Source organism: Rhagoletis zephyria, unplaced genomic scaffold, assembly GCF_001687245.7.
Source record: "Rhagoletis zephyria isolate East Lansing unplaced genomic scaffold, Rhagoletis_zephyria_1.1 Rzeph_scaffold_01526, whole genome shotgun sequence".
In the NCBI taxonomy this organism is placed as follows: Eukaryota; Metazoa; Arthropoda; class Insecta; order Diptera; family Tephritidae; genus Rhagoletis; species Rhagoletis zephyria.
Window position 1 is genome coordinate 83,426 of NW_016158610.1, and position 17,435 is coordinate 100,860.

A 17,435-nucleotide genomic window follows, 5' to 3' on the forward strand; every position below is an offset into this window, starting at 1 on the left:
TGGTATACATATATCGATATTCGAATGGAAGGTTTTCGCAAGATTTAACGCACCGTGCAAATCTGGACAAAGGTGGATTTGTAAGGTCTAAGGCCTTCCTGATAAGGCACAATAAGGAGAGATGTTTACGGATAAAACCTTTTTTACGAAAATTTAAATTTCAGTGTACTTACATAAATAATTGCTGTTAACCCTGAACATCCTCTCTAATTTTTTCTTGAGAAATTAAAGTTTATAAGAATGGGCTAATTTGTCATTTGTCAAATTCTGATGTCTTTGCTACAATATTCAATAAAGCCTATAATTTTCGTACGCATGTGTCTATGTACATAGATAATAGTTTTCGAAAGTTAAGGACTTTTGCGAAAATGCTCCTTGAACAGCAGTACATTATTTTTGTATGTGTGTATTTTGAGTAAACACAAATTTATATATTTGAATGTGGGCGTTGTTTTATTTGCACAAAATACCTTATTTGTTTGCCTTTAATTTTATTCGAAAATATAACGCTGTGAATGTTTCTATTTGTGTTGATTTGACTTCACTTCAACTAAGTTTACAAAAGTTACTTAAATGCTGAATTTGAGCCCATTCAAGTGGAAGATAAGTTTAGCTTGTAAAAGTTTATCTTGATAAGCAATCTAATATGTACTATATACTATATTTGCAGAAATATTTATGTGTAGGTATATACATAAATATTGTAAAGGCAAGTAGTATATGTACATGTACATATGTATCTATATTTATGTACACGCGTAGGTATATGCAAACGGCTGCATATGCCGATGAACTTGCGAGAGGGTCTTGTTGAAAATTAGCTAAACAGGGGTCGTAGGTTTGCATTCTATTTGAATTAATTTTAGTTTGAGTTTATGCAAAAAGAATATTAATTACCGTAATATAGAAGCAGTGATGACAAAAACTATCTGCAGCATTTAATTCAATGAAACGTAAAACTTGTTTGCACTCGCTGCCAATTTTGTACTTTGTTAGGCAAATAGTTTATGTATAAACTGGCATAAATAGTCTGATAAATACTACACTAGTTAAATAAATATTTGTGTACATGCATTTAGATATACAATATTTCCGGACGTTTAGTTATCATTTGATATCTTTGCGTTTATTGTATGTATATCAAATTATATATGCATATAATATTTTCATATTTATAACTACATATTTGTTGCATGCATAATTCGCAGAAAAAATAATTTTTAAAATAACCACAAAAAAACATTTAGTTTTTGCAGCAATTTTACCTATATTACAAAAAAAAAACTAATTTACTAAAACTAAGCTTATTCGAGCGGTAACATACAAGCACATATTACTCTCCAATAACACTGTAGGGAAAATCGCAAGTTTTGAAATAACACAAAAAAACGCCAAAACACGGAAACTCAAATTGCAGTCCTAGTTTTGGGATATTTATTCTATTTTTCTAGATTTGGTAATTTTTTCAAGATATTCTCATTTTTATGAACAAAAAATCAAATTTTAACAGGGCAAAAAATTAAAAAAAAATTNTGGGATATTTATTCTATTTTTCTAGATTTGGTAATTTTTTCAAGATATTCACATTTTTATGAACAAAAAAACAAATTTTAACAGGGCAAAAAATTGAAAAAAATGCAGATTTTTAGTAAATCATTTAAATAAAAAGTGGTCAATGGTGAAAGGAAAACGTCTAATTATTTTTTGTTTTGTAAATTGCGAAAATCGGTTTCTTAGCATATTTCTGTAGTGTCGTAAAGAAGTGCATACATTTTGCATAAAAACATGCTATGAGGGATTTTTTGGTATGAGGAACCATTTCTGCACTTAACCTTTTCTTAAAACTTCCACTAGAGGGCGCAATAGCACACTACAAATTTATTTTAGGTCCAGGGTTCCTTCGGTAAATTTGCTTAGGATTGCATGTAGAATCCTCCTATGTTGCGGGAGTATGCAATTATGTAAGTTCCTAGTTGTAGCCTAAACAGCTGAATAGGATCAAAGAAGTTTTCGCACAGTGGTATTTCCATGACACCTGGTTCCACCATAGGATATAAAAATTGCGGCATGTCATTTCCGATATTCATGAATTTTTTAATGCTAGTTTTCCACTAGGGATTAAATGGCAAAAATGTAATGGCAAAGTTGGCATTAAAAAATTATCTTTCAAATAATAGTCATTGGCGGCCCTTGTGGTATAGTGGTAAGTAGTACGCGCTTCCACTCCGCAGGGCCTGGGTTCAAGTTCTAGTCAAAGCAACATCGCAAGTTTTACATTTTTTTAATTAATTTGAGCCATCGGGAGTCCGCTCCGTAATCTTTACTCTGTAATTGAAAAAGGCTGGTACTGGACAAAACGAAGACCAATATAACTGAAGCAACAATTATTTCTGGATGCGGCAAAAGAGTAAATGTTTTACAGACAGAAGTCTCATTAACTCCCACAGATCTCCTATTTGACTTCCTCTTAGCTTAGTCATAAGGATTTAGATTAAATAAATAGTATACTTTAATTTATGGTAAACTGAAAATTTGTGGTACCGATAGTCTATAATAAATCTAACTTATAATAAATCTTGTTCTAAAAATACTTCGTGAGCATATTTGTTAAAAATAAGTATACATTTTTTATAGTCGGAAACTTGTAGTTACACCTAAAATTTTCACTTTACATGTCCATTACCTTACATATGAAATTGTCCAAAAAAAAATATAAATTGTTTCCTTTTCATTACAGGTCTACATTGTGGGACATATACCACCCGGTTCAGATGAGCGCCACATCGGTTTGCAACAGAATGGGCACACCACTTTCACCGAAACTAACAACAAACGCTACTTGGAATTGGTGCGCAAGTACTCGTCAATAATACAGGGCCAGTTTTTTGGTCATTTACATTCAGATTCTTTTCGTATCATCTATGATGACAATGGTAAGTAGACTTGGGTAATTGGCACAGTTCTCTATTGTTTTGAAACTAATTTTAACTAGAAAATTCCCTGTGTGATTTACGGTGTCTCAAAGGCATTCTTTTCCTTATCATTATTAGTCATTAGGTGGCAACCTGAGAATCATTACTCTTAGTGGTGAAGGCTGGATCCTTTGTGAGGTTTATTAGGTCAAAAGAGTTTTGCAGTTGCCCACATGACCAAATCTAGTTTACAGAGAGTCGAAGTTTAGGAATAAAGAACATTATTACGAAACTTACCAGATTCCTTCAAAAGAGCAATACATATTTGTTTACATTCAACCTACCCATTTTTTACCGTATTCCAATATTTCCTATCGCTGATTTTGATACAAAAATCTCCAAAAGAATGCCAAGCGCGCCTAAGGCCGAGGCCACGCAATGAGCGGAAAAGCGGCTGAGTAGCTGAGCGGCGCCATACAAAAATGCCGATCAGAAATGCCGCTCAGTACATGGCCACTTCAGTAGTATTCCATATGTTTTAATTTTAACCCGCTCAGCCGCTCGCTGCGTTGCCGTTCATTGCATGGCCTCGGCCTAACAATATGCTATATCTATGTTACATACATGCCCCTCATTACTTCCATTTGGCTGATTAAGCATTCGATCTGTTACTTTTTCATGTTGCGTGCATTTAGGCCCACCGCTTTTCAATTTAGCGTTGCGATTGTCAGAATTCCAAAAAAGCACACAGGTTCAGTCAAAAATGAGAAATTGAATTATGAAGACCAAATTTTAGCTGGTTCAAATATTCAGGCAACAGAGAAGACTTTATTCTAAAACAAGCTTGTAAGTGACAGAAAACAATATATTTCTGTAGACAGGAGGACGTAATTTTAAAATTTTACGGGCTTTGAGTGTTATTAATCTTTCCGCTTAACAGATAACCTAGAATAAGTTTAGGATCGTAATGGTTTTTGCGTCATTTTATATCAAATTCTATATCGCTTAGTTTATTTATACGCGAAATATGCGGCACTTGACTTCTAGTGGTTCATAATCGGAATCTTAAATCGAGTATAAGCTAAGAACCCCATTGGCCACATTACGTTTAAATTTTACGCCGATACCTTAGTAACATATCTGCTCATTATGAGGGCCGTGGCTCCTCCCTTATCCCTTAAACTTAAAATCAGCTATAACATAGAAACGCGTTTTTAGATCACAAGTTGTCAAAATTTTTAATTAATGAAATAATCCAACTTTCGGAAGAAATAATTGTCCTGCAAAAATTATAAATTTGAAGTACTTTGAAAAAAAAAATTAAATCTTATCGTATTTGAAAAAAAAAATTCATATTTTTGTCTTTGTATCATATTTCAAATTAAAGTGCCTGGAAAGTATCCTGTCAAAATGTTTGAATATCCTGTCAAAATGTTAGGCTGGGTGATTAAAGTAATACATATAAAAAAATACTAAAGTTATTAAAATAAATTCAAAAACTAGCAAACTAAGCACTGAATTAAATTAATTCCGATATTTATAAAACATTTTAATATTTTAAAGTATTTGTCAATGGCTGCTACACTTAGTAGGGGTTTTGCTGCTGGTTTTGTCAGTCCGTTTAAATTTTTTTGACGTAGAATACATCTTACGTCTCGATATGGAGGCTATGCTCAAATGTTCTGAGTTGTTCTAGTTATTGCACGAGAACTATTGAAGTGATTTCAAAGAAAAGCGGCATGCATTTCAAAGATAAAACCTATCGACAGATTCATTTTCGTAAGTAACCAGTTTGGTTTCTGTTGTAGAAACAACGGTAAATATTGCCTTATTTTCGAGCAAATTTTGAGCCTTTTAAGTGCTTTAGCAACTTAGGATTGGAAGATATAACTTTCATTTCTGGAATAAAGTTTCTCTGGAGTAATAGAATTATTGTTGTGTTCAAATTTTATATAAATTCAACAAATTTTGAGCATTTTTTGAAGAATTTTGCTATTTTTTTTTTGTAACTAAAGTTCTTGAAAACCGCTCGAACGATTTTGTTTATGTTTCTTTAGTCAAAAGCCAAAGTTTTTTCCTTTCATTTGGTATATGGGAAGTATTGGTTGGTATCTTCTAAGTACGTTTATTTGATTAAAGTATATAGCCATAAATTATTTTCCATGCAAAATCACTTCGTTATCTTTTTGCAAACACGTGCTTGCACTGGAAGTGAGAGAAGTGAGAGAAGGAAACAAAAATGCACAGAGAGGTTTTATCTACGTGTCAGCAAAAGCTTTTGTTATAATAATAATAATAGATTGGCGCTTACACATATGTTAGTGTTTGGCCGAGCTTTTCCTCCGAACTCCGAACGGCGATTGTATTTTTATCAAAAGCTTTTTTTCATGGCAGAAATACACTCGGAGGTTTGCCATTGCCTGCCGAGGGACGACCGCAAAACTGAAGAAGAAAAAACCTTTTTTCTATATTTTTTGCGATGTTGTTTTGACCAGGGTTTGAAACCAGGCGTTGCGGAGTGGAAGCGCGCACTGCTTACCACTACACCACAGCGGCCGAAACCTTTGTTATAATTTGTTGAAAACAACTAAGGTAAACTCTTCCGTGCCCATATGATTAGCATCTGCGAAGAAATGGTTTTTCGCATTTTCTGACGAACGTATTATTTTGAGTTGTGACTCTTTTGAAGACGGTCTGAGAAGTATGAATGCATAAATGTACACGAAAACTTCTTTTTGAAGTGAAACTTCTTTAGTAGCGGTTGGTTGGTTGGGAGTAAATTGGCAAATTCACCGGAAATTGCACACGGAAATAGTGCAACGGAAATAATGCAACGGAAATGGTGCAACGGAAATTATTGGGACTGAAACAAGTGCTTCTTGAGTGTATGGTATTAATTTAACAAAAAATTGCTAATAAAAGGTTAAAGAATAAAACTTAAAAAATACCAATACAAGAATGAAAGTAAAGGTGAGTACATACATAGATAAAGAGAAGGATAAAGCCAAAGATCAAAATAAAAACAAAACGAAAGATGCGTAAAGATAAAGGCAAAAATGAAGACAAAGGTAAATTTAAACACTTTACTTATATATATAAGGGCAAAGGTGAAGGGGAATATGTAGATGAAGAAAATGATAAACATAAAAGTAAAAACAAAGATGAGGATGAGAAAGATTAAAATAAAGGTAATTGAAGAGGAAAAGATATAAAGAGAGACACAGAGACTCAGTCGGGAACTATTTTGGGATTTTAGAAATTTTCGAGATTCTCGAGACTTATCGATAAAATAGTTCATATTTTTATCGGTTTTTAGTCGATGTTTTTATCGATTTTTTTATCGATATTTTTATCGATTTGCTATCGATTTTGTAATCGATATTTTTTATCGATTTTTTAACGATATTTATCGATTTTGTTATGGATACTTAGCGATTTTGTTGTCGATATTTATCGATTATGTTATCGGTATTTATCGACTTTTTTATCGATATTTATCGATTTGGTTATCAATATTTATCGGTTTGGATATGGATAATTTACTTAAATATGGATATCAATCAAGTGGCTTTGAAGAAACTTTATCTTCAAAAAATATGTAGGAGGGTTTCCACCCGTCTCCATTTTAAATTCAACTTTAATTAAGGGAATTAGATAATTTAAATATATATGTACATATATTTGGGTTTCACACGAAAAAGGTATAACAGGGTTTTAGTTTGAATTTATTAAAGTAATATACAAGTTACTGTATGAAATATTAAAATATGTGCGTCAAACAAAGGAGTATTGGGAAATGTTTAGCTTGAGACGGATGAGGGCAGCCAGGATAACCTAACCTACCCCATAGTCCCATACCAATGGTTTAGATCCGATAATTTTTATATGAGAATTGAAGTCAGTTTTGGTTTTTTACTTAAAAAATACTTTTGTTTGTTTAATATTATTTTACAGAAAATATTTTATGATTTTTTAAGGTTTTGCACAACGTAAGAAAATGATTTAAGTATAGCTGACATGCTTCCAGTTCCATGTACCAGTTACGATAATACGATGAAGTATCATTTATGTCCTGGCGCAAAGAGAGAAACCGACTTCTAACTACAATTAAAGAAAGTGAACTCCAAATTAAAAATAATTTTGAAACGAAATGTAAATAATTCGTTGACTATTTAACCACTCAAAATGGAAATAATCTCATTGCTATTCAAAAATGTTATAAATATTAAATTATTTATTGGCTTCTGTGTACAATGATATTATGAGGGTAATTTATACTACATTTTAAAAGGGGTTGACATGAGGCGACTTTAGAGGTAATTTTAGAGCGATTAGTTGAATCAAAAGTTGGCTGCTCCCAACCGTATTGAAAGCAATTAGTTCAAAGGCCGTTCACACCAGGCGATTATTGCTTCCAACTAAAAGTAAACACCTCATTTAAACACCACATAGTGCGTATACTTNGGCGACTTTAGAGGTAATTTTAGAGCGATTAGTTGAATCAAAAGTTGGCTCCTCCCAACCGCATGGAAAGCAATTAGTTCAAAGGCCGTTCACACCAGGCGATTATTGCTTCCAACTAAAAGTAAACACCTCATTTAAACACCGCATAGTGCGTATACTCATGTTAAAATGAATAACATTTTTATTTTTTGTGAACTACATTTTATTTGTAAATACATGTACTCTGGCGTTGTAAGGTATTTTCTGGTACTTACATTCATAATTTTGCTTTGAATAAAAGTGTACTGAAAACTATTGATTTTTGTAGCATGGAAAAGTCTAAGGTACTGATTTCGCGCAAAAAAATCTACCAACCTTATGTTCGGTCGCTAGGTCAAAGTTTTTTTTTGATCTCATTTAGGACAAATTTGCCTAGAGATTGTACCCATTTTTCATTTATTTTGGCATAGAAAATTTTCTTAACGTGAGGCCAACCTCTTTATAGCTGATCACTGTGCCTCGAAATTAATACAATAGCCTGATAAATTAAGTGAACAATTCAGGAATGATTCGCCAGAAAACTCCTCCTTCCATTTTTCTGTTGAGTTGCGAATAATCTGTAAAAGTGCCAACGTTAGCAGATGGGGTGCAATGTCTTTCTTACTTGGACTCCACATACATATATATACATACTTCTATATGGAAACCAAATTTATATTCATCGGTCCGTGTTGGCCGAAATAGAACCAAAGTTGTTCAGAACGTGAAAAGCAGCAAGATCCAGAAGACCTAAAAACATTTAAAGCGTAGTTTGGTGTTGATCGGATTGCACCGCTGGTGCAGATGTGCTTTGTAAGATTGGTCACTTTATACATAGCTCCATATATGTAATAGCTGGTCTTGCAATTACTACATAAATCCAGTGGAACATGCTTGGATTCAAAACCCATTTCTGCATTCTACTCTCTTGCATCTGTACAGAGCTGTAGAAACCTTCTCAAAACTCTGAGCCAATTCTCTGAGTAATTCTTCCTTAACCAATAAAGAGGAAAAGTCCCATGGAATATTCCTTTCTAAAATATGCTAAGATTTTTACAATATATCAGCAGATGGGATATATGTACATGTGTACTTATGTATGTATGTTGTGTCTCCTAATTTTCCTTGTGCAAAGGTTTCCAGATCTTTTTGCATTAAATAAGTCTTCTCATTCGTAAAATACCATTTAAAATTAATTTTGTTTATTAATTAACTTAAATTAATCGCCCATTGAGCTAGCACTGGTAGTGAATATATAATTATCAAAATAAGCGAACTGCAAGGATATTGACATAATACAATTGCAGTGCATTTCGAATGAGGTAAGCAATGCTTCTTCTAAGGATACAACAAAGATTTATGTATGTATTATTTGAATATAATGCTCCAGTATTTTACATTATGGTAGCGCTATAAACGTATGTATATTAAGGTGCAACAATCTCCATCCAAAAAAAATCGGTACCGTTTATTGTTTACGTTTTAGAATACCTCCAAAATAGTGTTTTTAAGAAAGGAAATAAATTTTCAAAATAATTTTTTCTCAAAAACCAACTCAGATTATAGAAGTGTTTAAGCTTCAAACGTCGACATGAAAATGTTTTAAATCCTATCAGCGAAATCACAATAATACAATTTTTGAAGATATTTTCAAATCGGTCTAGCTCAAGCTATTCATATTTTTTGCCCCCGAAACACTTTAGCAGTGGTCTTCAAATATAATAGATTTCATAATTTAGGTGGAAAACCGGTAAATTTTTCTGGTGATACACCCTAATGTACATATTACCTATTGAATATTGCACGTAGTTAGCTTCGTGCATTGACATTTAGTAGTGCGCTCCTCAGATCCGAATGGGGAATTGTCTCCAATGCAGTAAACCATACGATTGCTTCAGTGGAACACGAAATATGCATTTATTAGTAAATGCAAAATAATTGCAAGAACCTCTCACAAATGAGCGATCAATGAAGATGGGCGTGCGTGAAAATGTCATTGTTCGAATTCTAGTGGCACGCGAACATTTGTGGCGATTGCAAGTATGCAAGTATTCAAATTACTTAGGTATCCCAGATGCAATCATACGCTTCGGTTTCAGTAGAACATAAACACTAATTCCTTTGCGTGCAGGGTATTTGAAATAATTCTACGCCGACAAGCTTACACAGAAATATTTGCATACATTACTACAATTCTTCATTATAAATAGAATAATTCTTGGAAGTAATTTTCCAAAGCAATGCGTAAATGATTAAAGGGAAGTGAGTAGAGTATCTGCATGAGTTATTAAATATCAAACCATAAAACAATAAAAGTGCAATAGCGGTATTATTCAATATTCATATGAGCACATCTCACGAAATGCTACAAAAACATGTTTTTGGTCGTTTATAGGCGTACACCATCGCGCAAAGCTGACGATCTTGAGCGTCATGGAACGACATTGCCTGATACAGATATAAGGGATACTCTCGACATCCCTCTGCAAACATGAAAATTTCTACTGAATGAAAAATGTATAGAAGTTGCCAATGAAATATGGCGAACGGAACAGACCTGTCACATTGTCAAAACATGCTGGCCAGCTACAGATACCAAAAGCACCAAGTCACCATTTAAGTGGTCTACTGGGGGGAATAACGTTAACATTTTCTCCAACAGCATAGAATTTACCAAAATATTCTATACACGGTGTTCTTGATATTTTGAATCTTTAATAATTGCTATATAGTCTGTAAGACTGTATATACCATAGACTCGAGATAAATAAATAAATAAATAACAATAATTTAACACCAAGAAGCTCACCCCAAATCGGAGGAGAAACTCAGTCAAACACTTAGTAGAAGAGTACGTGCCACATATTTATTTATTTATACTCATATGTACTGTGCACTCATATTTCAAATCCACAAGCATATGTGATCCAAGTGGACACATATGTAGATATGTATGCCCGTTATATCCGTTCTTGTCAACATGAGATTTTCTCTCATTTTCCCCAGCTTAAGCCCCTAGAATATGCCACACACATAGTAGGTACATGCAGGCATATGTCAATAAAAACTTTGAATTATGACGGCAAATTTGGTTTGTCATATTTGCGGACGCCTGCCTACACGGAACATGATGGATGACCCACAAAATGGAAGAGGGCTAAACAAATTGAAAGCAATAAAAAAGATAAACCGAAACTTACAACTGCGGCGAACAGACCTCGAAAGAAACTTGTAGATATGAGAAAACAAGAAATGTAAAAAAAAAATTTTATAAAAAATAACTGCAGATCGTTGACAGCTTGAGTTCAACACATACATAGATATTCTCTTCTTTTTAGTTAAATGATTGGCCAACCACTTGCAGAGTGAAAACTCATAAACAATTTACTTTAAAGTTTTTCAATTCCCCAGAATAAATAAATACACAAAATGCATTACATTACTTACACACACACACATACATACATAAATAAACTTTAAATATTATCAACACTGCCGTTTAAAAGTGACTTCTGCAATACATTCTGTGTTAAGTTACATTTGTGTGACTTACATACATATATATGTATATATGGATGTGTGTTGCTTCGGATGCCGAGGCGTATGAGCAACCATCCGCTGCCATGCCAAAATGTCGGCCAACAAACTTTAAAATAATTTCATATCTGTTGCTTCCGCACTTCCTTCCTCATATCGCTCGTGGCACATTCTGCCACTAGGCGACCACTTTGCGGTAAAGACTGCCCGGAATATGACACATTTTACATATTATTTGTATAAATGCACACATTAGCTTTGCAAACATAATAAATACACATACATATGTACATGTGTATGCGCCTAAATAAGTATGTATGTACGAATACATAACTGTTCAGTTAAAATACGTCTATGTTTGTCTAAATTGACTTTTAAATATATTTAGTTATTTATTGTTTATACAATTGTATGCATGTATGTACATAAATATATTTTAGTTCATTATTGTGTCATCTGTTGTGTTCATGTGGCTTTTGGCTTTTGGCTGTGACAGACTTATTCGCTAAATGTCAGTTTGCATACACATTCAAATGAACGTAAGTAAATATTTTGGTAGGTATATAGTATTTATATAGTATTATTTTATAATTACCAAAGTGCAATGACCTGAAAAATAAATGCATAACTGCACTACATATATTTATTTATCGAGCAATTTTATTTTGAACGACATAAACATATACATACATATGTACGTTTGTTATGTTAACAATTACTTAAATTGCATCTTACAACCGGAAACACTTACGAGCTGAAAATGCGTGCAGAAGCAAGATTAGTTGTTATCTGAATATAGAATTTATTCTTTCTTAATAATCTATACTCGGTATCTTATAAAACCAAGTTGCATAATTGTATATAACTACATATTCCTCTAATGTCCGCAATATTTAACTAATTTACCTGCTTTGTTTTCCTAGATGTGTTTAAGTATGTTGGAGGTCCTTCCCTTGGGCATCTTTTCCTAGATTTTAATCGAATTATAATTACTATTCTATTGAGTTTATATAAATCAGCTAATTGAAAAAAAAGTTGAGTATGGATCTCACGCGCAATAAATTAAAACTTCTTTCTCTATTACCGGTAATACTACTTATATAACAAATAAACCCGCTTGACGTTAAACCGCCAAAATTCGGTTTACCATTTTAAACAGGTGGCAACCCTCTTCAAAAACCTTTAAAAAAAATCCAAATGTTAGTCACAGTTAAAAGTGATCCCCGTGCCAAATTTTATCTAAATCAGTCCAGCTGTTTCTGAGTAAAGAAGAGCAGCCTCACTTGGTGTGGTTTCTCTAATCACAAATTACTATATTCCTATAATAGAGCTATAACTTCAAACTAAAGAACATTATTTCACAAATACATGCCAATCTCTTTAATTTCAAATTCCAGTTATTGATTACCTTCTTAAATATTCCTTCTCGTATTACGTATACAAAGAGTTAGGCATATATGACTACTCAAACAGGTGGCAACCTTTTTCAAAAGTATTTTTCTAACCAAAATCTTCTTAAATCTCTTTCGTCTGGCAGTGGGATACGTATTTGAATTAACTGATAATTTATGTCGAATTATATTTTTCAAATACCCTCCTAAATATAGTTTTGAAATAATGCCTTTCCAAAACAATTCGATTGACACACATGATTCATTTATTAAATAATTTTCATTTAACTTTGTAAATGGTGGAGATCCAAAAAGCCTCGAATATATTCTAAATGATCAAGTTAAAGATTTCTTACCGCTGTTTAATTTGAGACCCATATTTCGAATTTTCTAACTAACTATTTCTAACTAACTTTCTTAAGCCTCTTTCGTCTGACCGCGGTATTGTGAAACATATTTCAATTACCTAATTGCCGAAATTCAAATTGAATTTGATTTTTTTGAACTTGTGGCAACCCCTATTAAATTATTATATTTAGTACCGAAATGAAGCCTTTTAAACTCATTTAGTAATTCATTTAACTAACTGAAAATTTTTAATTTAATTATTTAAATAGGTGGAAACCCTTTTCAAACATTTCGAAAATATTAAACTATTTAAACTAACACCCTTTTATTTGATAGATTTAAAATTTCAAATATCTATCGATGGTCACCTGCAATAACGACACACCTGAAAATTTCATATATAACCAATCGGACTGTAGCCTTGGGTCACAGCAGAAAGAGAGGGAGCTTCGGTGGCGCCACTCCGGCTTATTCGGTTTAAGGGCTCACGGAAAGCTGCAGCGCCTGTACAGCAGTTGCTGCGCCTGCAATTAAGCGTCTTTCTTGGACAAGTGGCTCGCTATGTAAACGTGCATTCGGTTGAGAAAACACACCCCTCCTAGCAATGAGTTGTGCGCTGGGTTTGGCACCCGCCCCCTAAAAACTCATTCCAGTAAAAAATAAATCTACGATTTGGGGACATGCAGCTGGTATGTACGTACGTACCCTTAATGAGTAAAGTGCCTCTTCCCGGCTGGTTGATGTCCTCGTAAGGACAAAAGCAGACATCCCCACCATCCAAGAACTACGCTGGGCCCTTGCCAAGTATACTACAGCTGCCATATAAAGTAGCGCAAATTCGGTGTTGGATTTGTGTGTTGCACATCATTCTATGTGAAGCCTTTTATTGAAGGCCCAACCTAGCGTTACGTATCTAATAATTGCTGCTTTTCATCTCACGCAATTTCGCCGCTTCCCTGGAATTAGTTGGATTTCACATGTTGGCTTCCCTAAGCCTAAGGTCTCACATGAACGAAAATGTTAAGCAGTTCCAGGTACACACATGCATGCTAAGCACCTCTTTAGGCGCGGTTCTCACCACGCCCAATATTCCGACGCATAACTTAAGTAGCCGTGTTTTTGCTTTCAGGAATTCGCCCAGGTCGTGAAAACTTCCGTAATTCGCTTAACTTTCTGTTAAAGTTTTTAGCTTAATTTCCTGTTTTTATTGCCAATAAGTTTAAAGTTTAGATCTAGTATCCATGTTATATTTAAACAAAAACACCTAAGCAAAGTATTACGAATTATGAAAAAAAGTCCACAACAAGGTTTGATAAAAAATATATATCTAATAATTCATTTATATTAGTATAAGCTTTCCCATTAATTTATCATATTTTCATATGTACATACATATATGTACATCTATGGTTAGTAAAATTTTTAAAGCTCTTATTAGACTTCTGCAAATATGTTCATAGTTTAATGCCATTGTCTGTCAAAAAAATGCTCTTACAATTTCAATTGGTGGTTTAATGTTGCACATTCATGCATACATTGCATTTTCGCATAAATTTAAGCTTACATTGTGTTCAAGCAGTGCTTAATATTTGCACACACAAGTGGTGCGGCTACCGAGTGGGAAGCGTAAATCCGTTGGCTAATTGTTTCCGCAATGAAACGTGCATAAAATCCTTTAACGGGCTTTAATGTTGGCATAAAACCAAACGCGCACACACACGCGCACACGCTTACAGATGTGGATACGTACGTACATATGTATGTATGTTAGTATTTTCGTTTGTTAAAGGTCATATGTTCATATGTATGCAAGTAGTTTGATAATAACATATTCGTAATTCATTTTTCATACGCTGACATATAAAATGCATGAGCACAAACCAAGAGCGAGTATACCCATGTGTACCTACCATATTGGAAAATTTTTAAATTTTTGGCCAAGTAATTTTATGCTGATGAACTAACTTGCTGTCTCCACAGGCAAAAGTTTTTATCTTGATAATGTTATCAGGCAAAATTTTGCCCATGGAGACCGCATATTGCTCTTGGCAAGCAATAATTATCAGAGCTTTTATCTTGATAAATATTGCCAGCAATTTGGTACTTTGACAGCTACATTTTCATTTGCGCGATATCTTCGTGGAGACAACATTATCGATATTTCAATATAAAAGCAAAAATTGGACTGTTTTCTATTAAAATATGTGTTATTATTTGCTTGGGTGTGAAATGGCATATTTTTTAAACTTTTTAATTGATGAAATCCGGCAAAAATTGCCATCTTATAAATGCTTTTATCAAGATAAAAAATGCCCACGCACAAATATTGCCGCTGATAAAATTTTTATCAGGCAATAAAAATGACAGTTGGTAGGCAAAAACTTTTGCCTGTGGAGACGGGCCGTAAGTTTCGGTTTGTATTTTTCCGAGAATTTTAATTTTCTATAGTCAATTAACTTAAAATTATTGCTTAGGTTAGCATTAAAGTCCAGGCTTAATATAACGCGTAACGCCGTGTCCAGCGTAGACACCAGAAATGCGGTGCGGTGCGTTAAATGCGGGCAGATTACAAAACCAACAACATATGTTGGCAAATGTAGATGTCCGACGTAGACACGATTTTGCGATAATGCGTGCATCGCGACGTCCCTGCAACGCACGCATTGTTTGAAAATCAAATTCGTTTAATTTTACCAGCAGTATCTTGCCAGAAATTCGGCAGTGAGTATGGACATTCTTATATTAGAAATACATTTAAAAATTTAAATGAACAACTAAAAAATTGAACTTTTCAAAAAAATTTAAATATTTGGGTTTTAATTAGCTCAAAGTTAGAAAAGGCCTCTCTTCAAAGGATATAGAGCATAAAGCTTGTTGTGGTATTATAACAAATGTCATGTATATTTTCTGATAAGTAGTCAAATATTTTTATCTGCATTCTTGTATACTCATGAAATTTAATTTCATTTGCGCGCAGTTGCGGGTACAGATCACACGATATATTTAATTCAGGGACGGAAAATAATCATTATTTTTTAATTTTAACCAAAAAAAAATTAATAAGTTGTAATCGTCGTAAAACAATTTTTACTACACTCACGTATTTGTGTTCGAGTTTGTCCAATAAAGATAAAAAAAATATAATTTTTATATGAGTTTAATTTTTTTTGGCTCAAAAGACATTATTGTTACTTGATTTTTATTTTTTCTCGCTCAAAGATAATGATTATTATTGAATTTTATTTTTTTACTTAAGAATAATGATCATTCAAAAAACTCAAACCGACGTATCCTTTTCAGAGGAGGCAATCTGTATCTATACTAATTATATAAAGAGAAGTCTCCTTTTTTTTTAACAGGTAATCTCGCGAGCGCCCTATCCGATTGGCATGAAATTTTTGTATATAAATATCTTTCAGTAACCACCTATGACCTATGATAAAAAAAAATTATTTTTTTGCGGTAGGTGGGCCAGGGACCGATCTATTCGGAAAAATCTTATTTATGGTCCGATTTGTGTGAAATTTGGTACGCAGGTAGCTTTTTGCCTAGATTAACTTATGGGATACTTTTTTTTCTTATAGGTGAACCAGATACCGAGGATTTGGAAATCAATGCCAAACAATGCGCCTTCCAAACATACTGAAACTTTTACCTTTCTGTATATGGGGTGTTCCATACCAAAACGGACGGGGTTCACACTTCATGTGTTTGGTTAGTTTAAAATTTTTAGGGTTGATGCATAAATAAATAAGAAATTTAAGCTTGATTAATAAATTTTTAAGAACTTTACAGCACCAACAACAAAAACAAATCGGTTTAATAGTTTTCCAAATATCTCGAGAACGCGGCGTGGAAAAAATTTGGAAAAATTCACACATGCAATCATCAAAATTTTCTATGAAAACAAATATTAAACAATTTTTTTTCTTGAAACATTTTTAACATACACATTTTTTTATAAAGAAATGAGTTTTTAAAAATATGCAATATCGAACAAAATTTGAAAAAAATCACAATAGTAGCTCTGAGTATTGCGCAATATTGAAGTATATTATTATGGAGTACAGTACTCTACAATAATTTGAGTTATGATTTTTTTTTTACACCGAAGTTGAGTAAAATGAGTACTCAACAAGTTAAAAATTTTTTTTAGAATTTTTTTTTATGTACGCAGTTCCTCACATAAAATAATTGTTTAGAGCTCATTTGTTGATTCCGGGCATGAAGTGTGATTTTTTGCGTTCCTAACGCTCCGGGCACTTTAGGCACGTGTTGACATATTTTTTNGTGCATGTTCGACATTTTATTACTTACAGTAACATAACTTTTTTAATAATAAGCGGATTGCTTTGAAATTTTCAGCAATTTTTCCTTATTATCTAGGGTATAAAGCCCAGTAAATAGAAAAATTAACAAGTGATTCACAGCAAAAACGCAAGGCAACTATCTTCACTCAGTTTTGAACTTTTAGGAAGTATATATCAAGAGGATTATGGAGACTCCTTTGCTTTTAATAGCGATTTTCATACGTCCGGGAATGCTCTCTACTGAGTTTTCTATGATTTCGCTTGGAATATTACCCCATTATAATTTTGCTCACCTCCAAAGCTCTTTCATGTTACTGGAGCTCGCTTGTGCTATGCTAATCCTCTCTTGACCACAGCGCTCAATTTTTCGACAGCTTTGAGGTCTGGGATTTGTGCTGGCCACCATTTACATGTTTTTCTTTGTATGGTGTTTTTGAAGATGTTGATAAGGTGTT

The 17,435-nt window shown here is 33.3% G+C and overlaps 1 protein-coding gene across 1 annotated transcript in view; it reads left to right on the top strand.

The window, feature by feature from the left end:
* Positions 1–17,435, top strand: part of LOC108364323 (acid sphingomyelinase-like phosphodiesterase 3b) — a 112,422-nt gene that overhangs the window by 79,594 nt on the left and 15,393 nt on the right. The window contains exon 6 of the mRNA XM_017617961.1: positions 2,738–2,933. Coding sequence (XP_017473450.1) covers positions 2,738–2,933 — 196 coding nt within the window. The remainder of the gene's footprint in view (positions 1–2,737; positions 2,934–17,435) is intronic.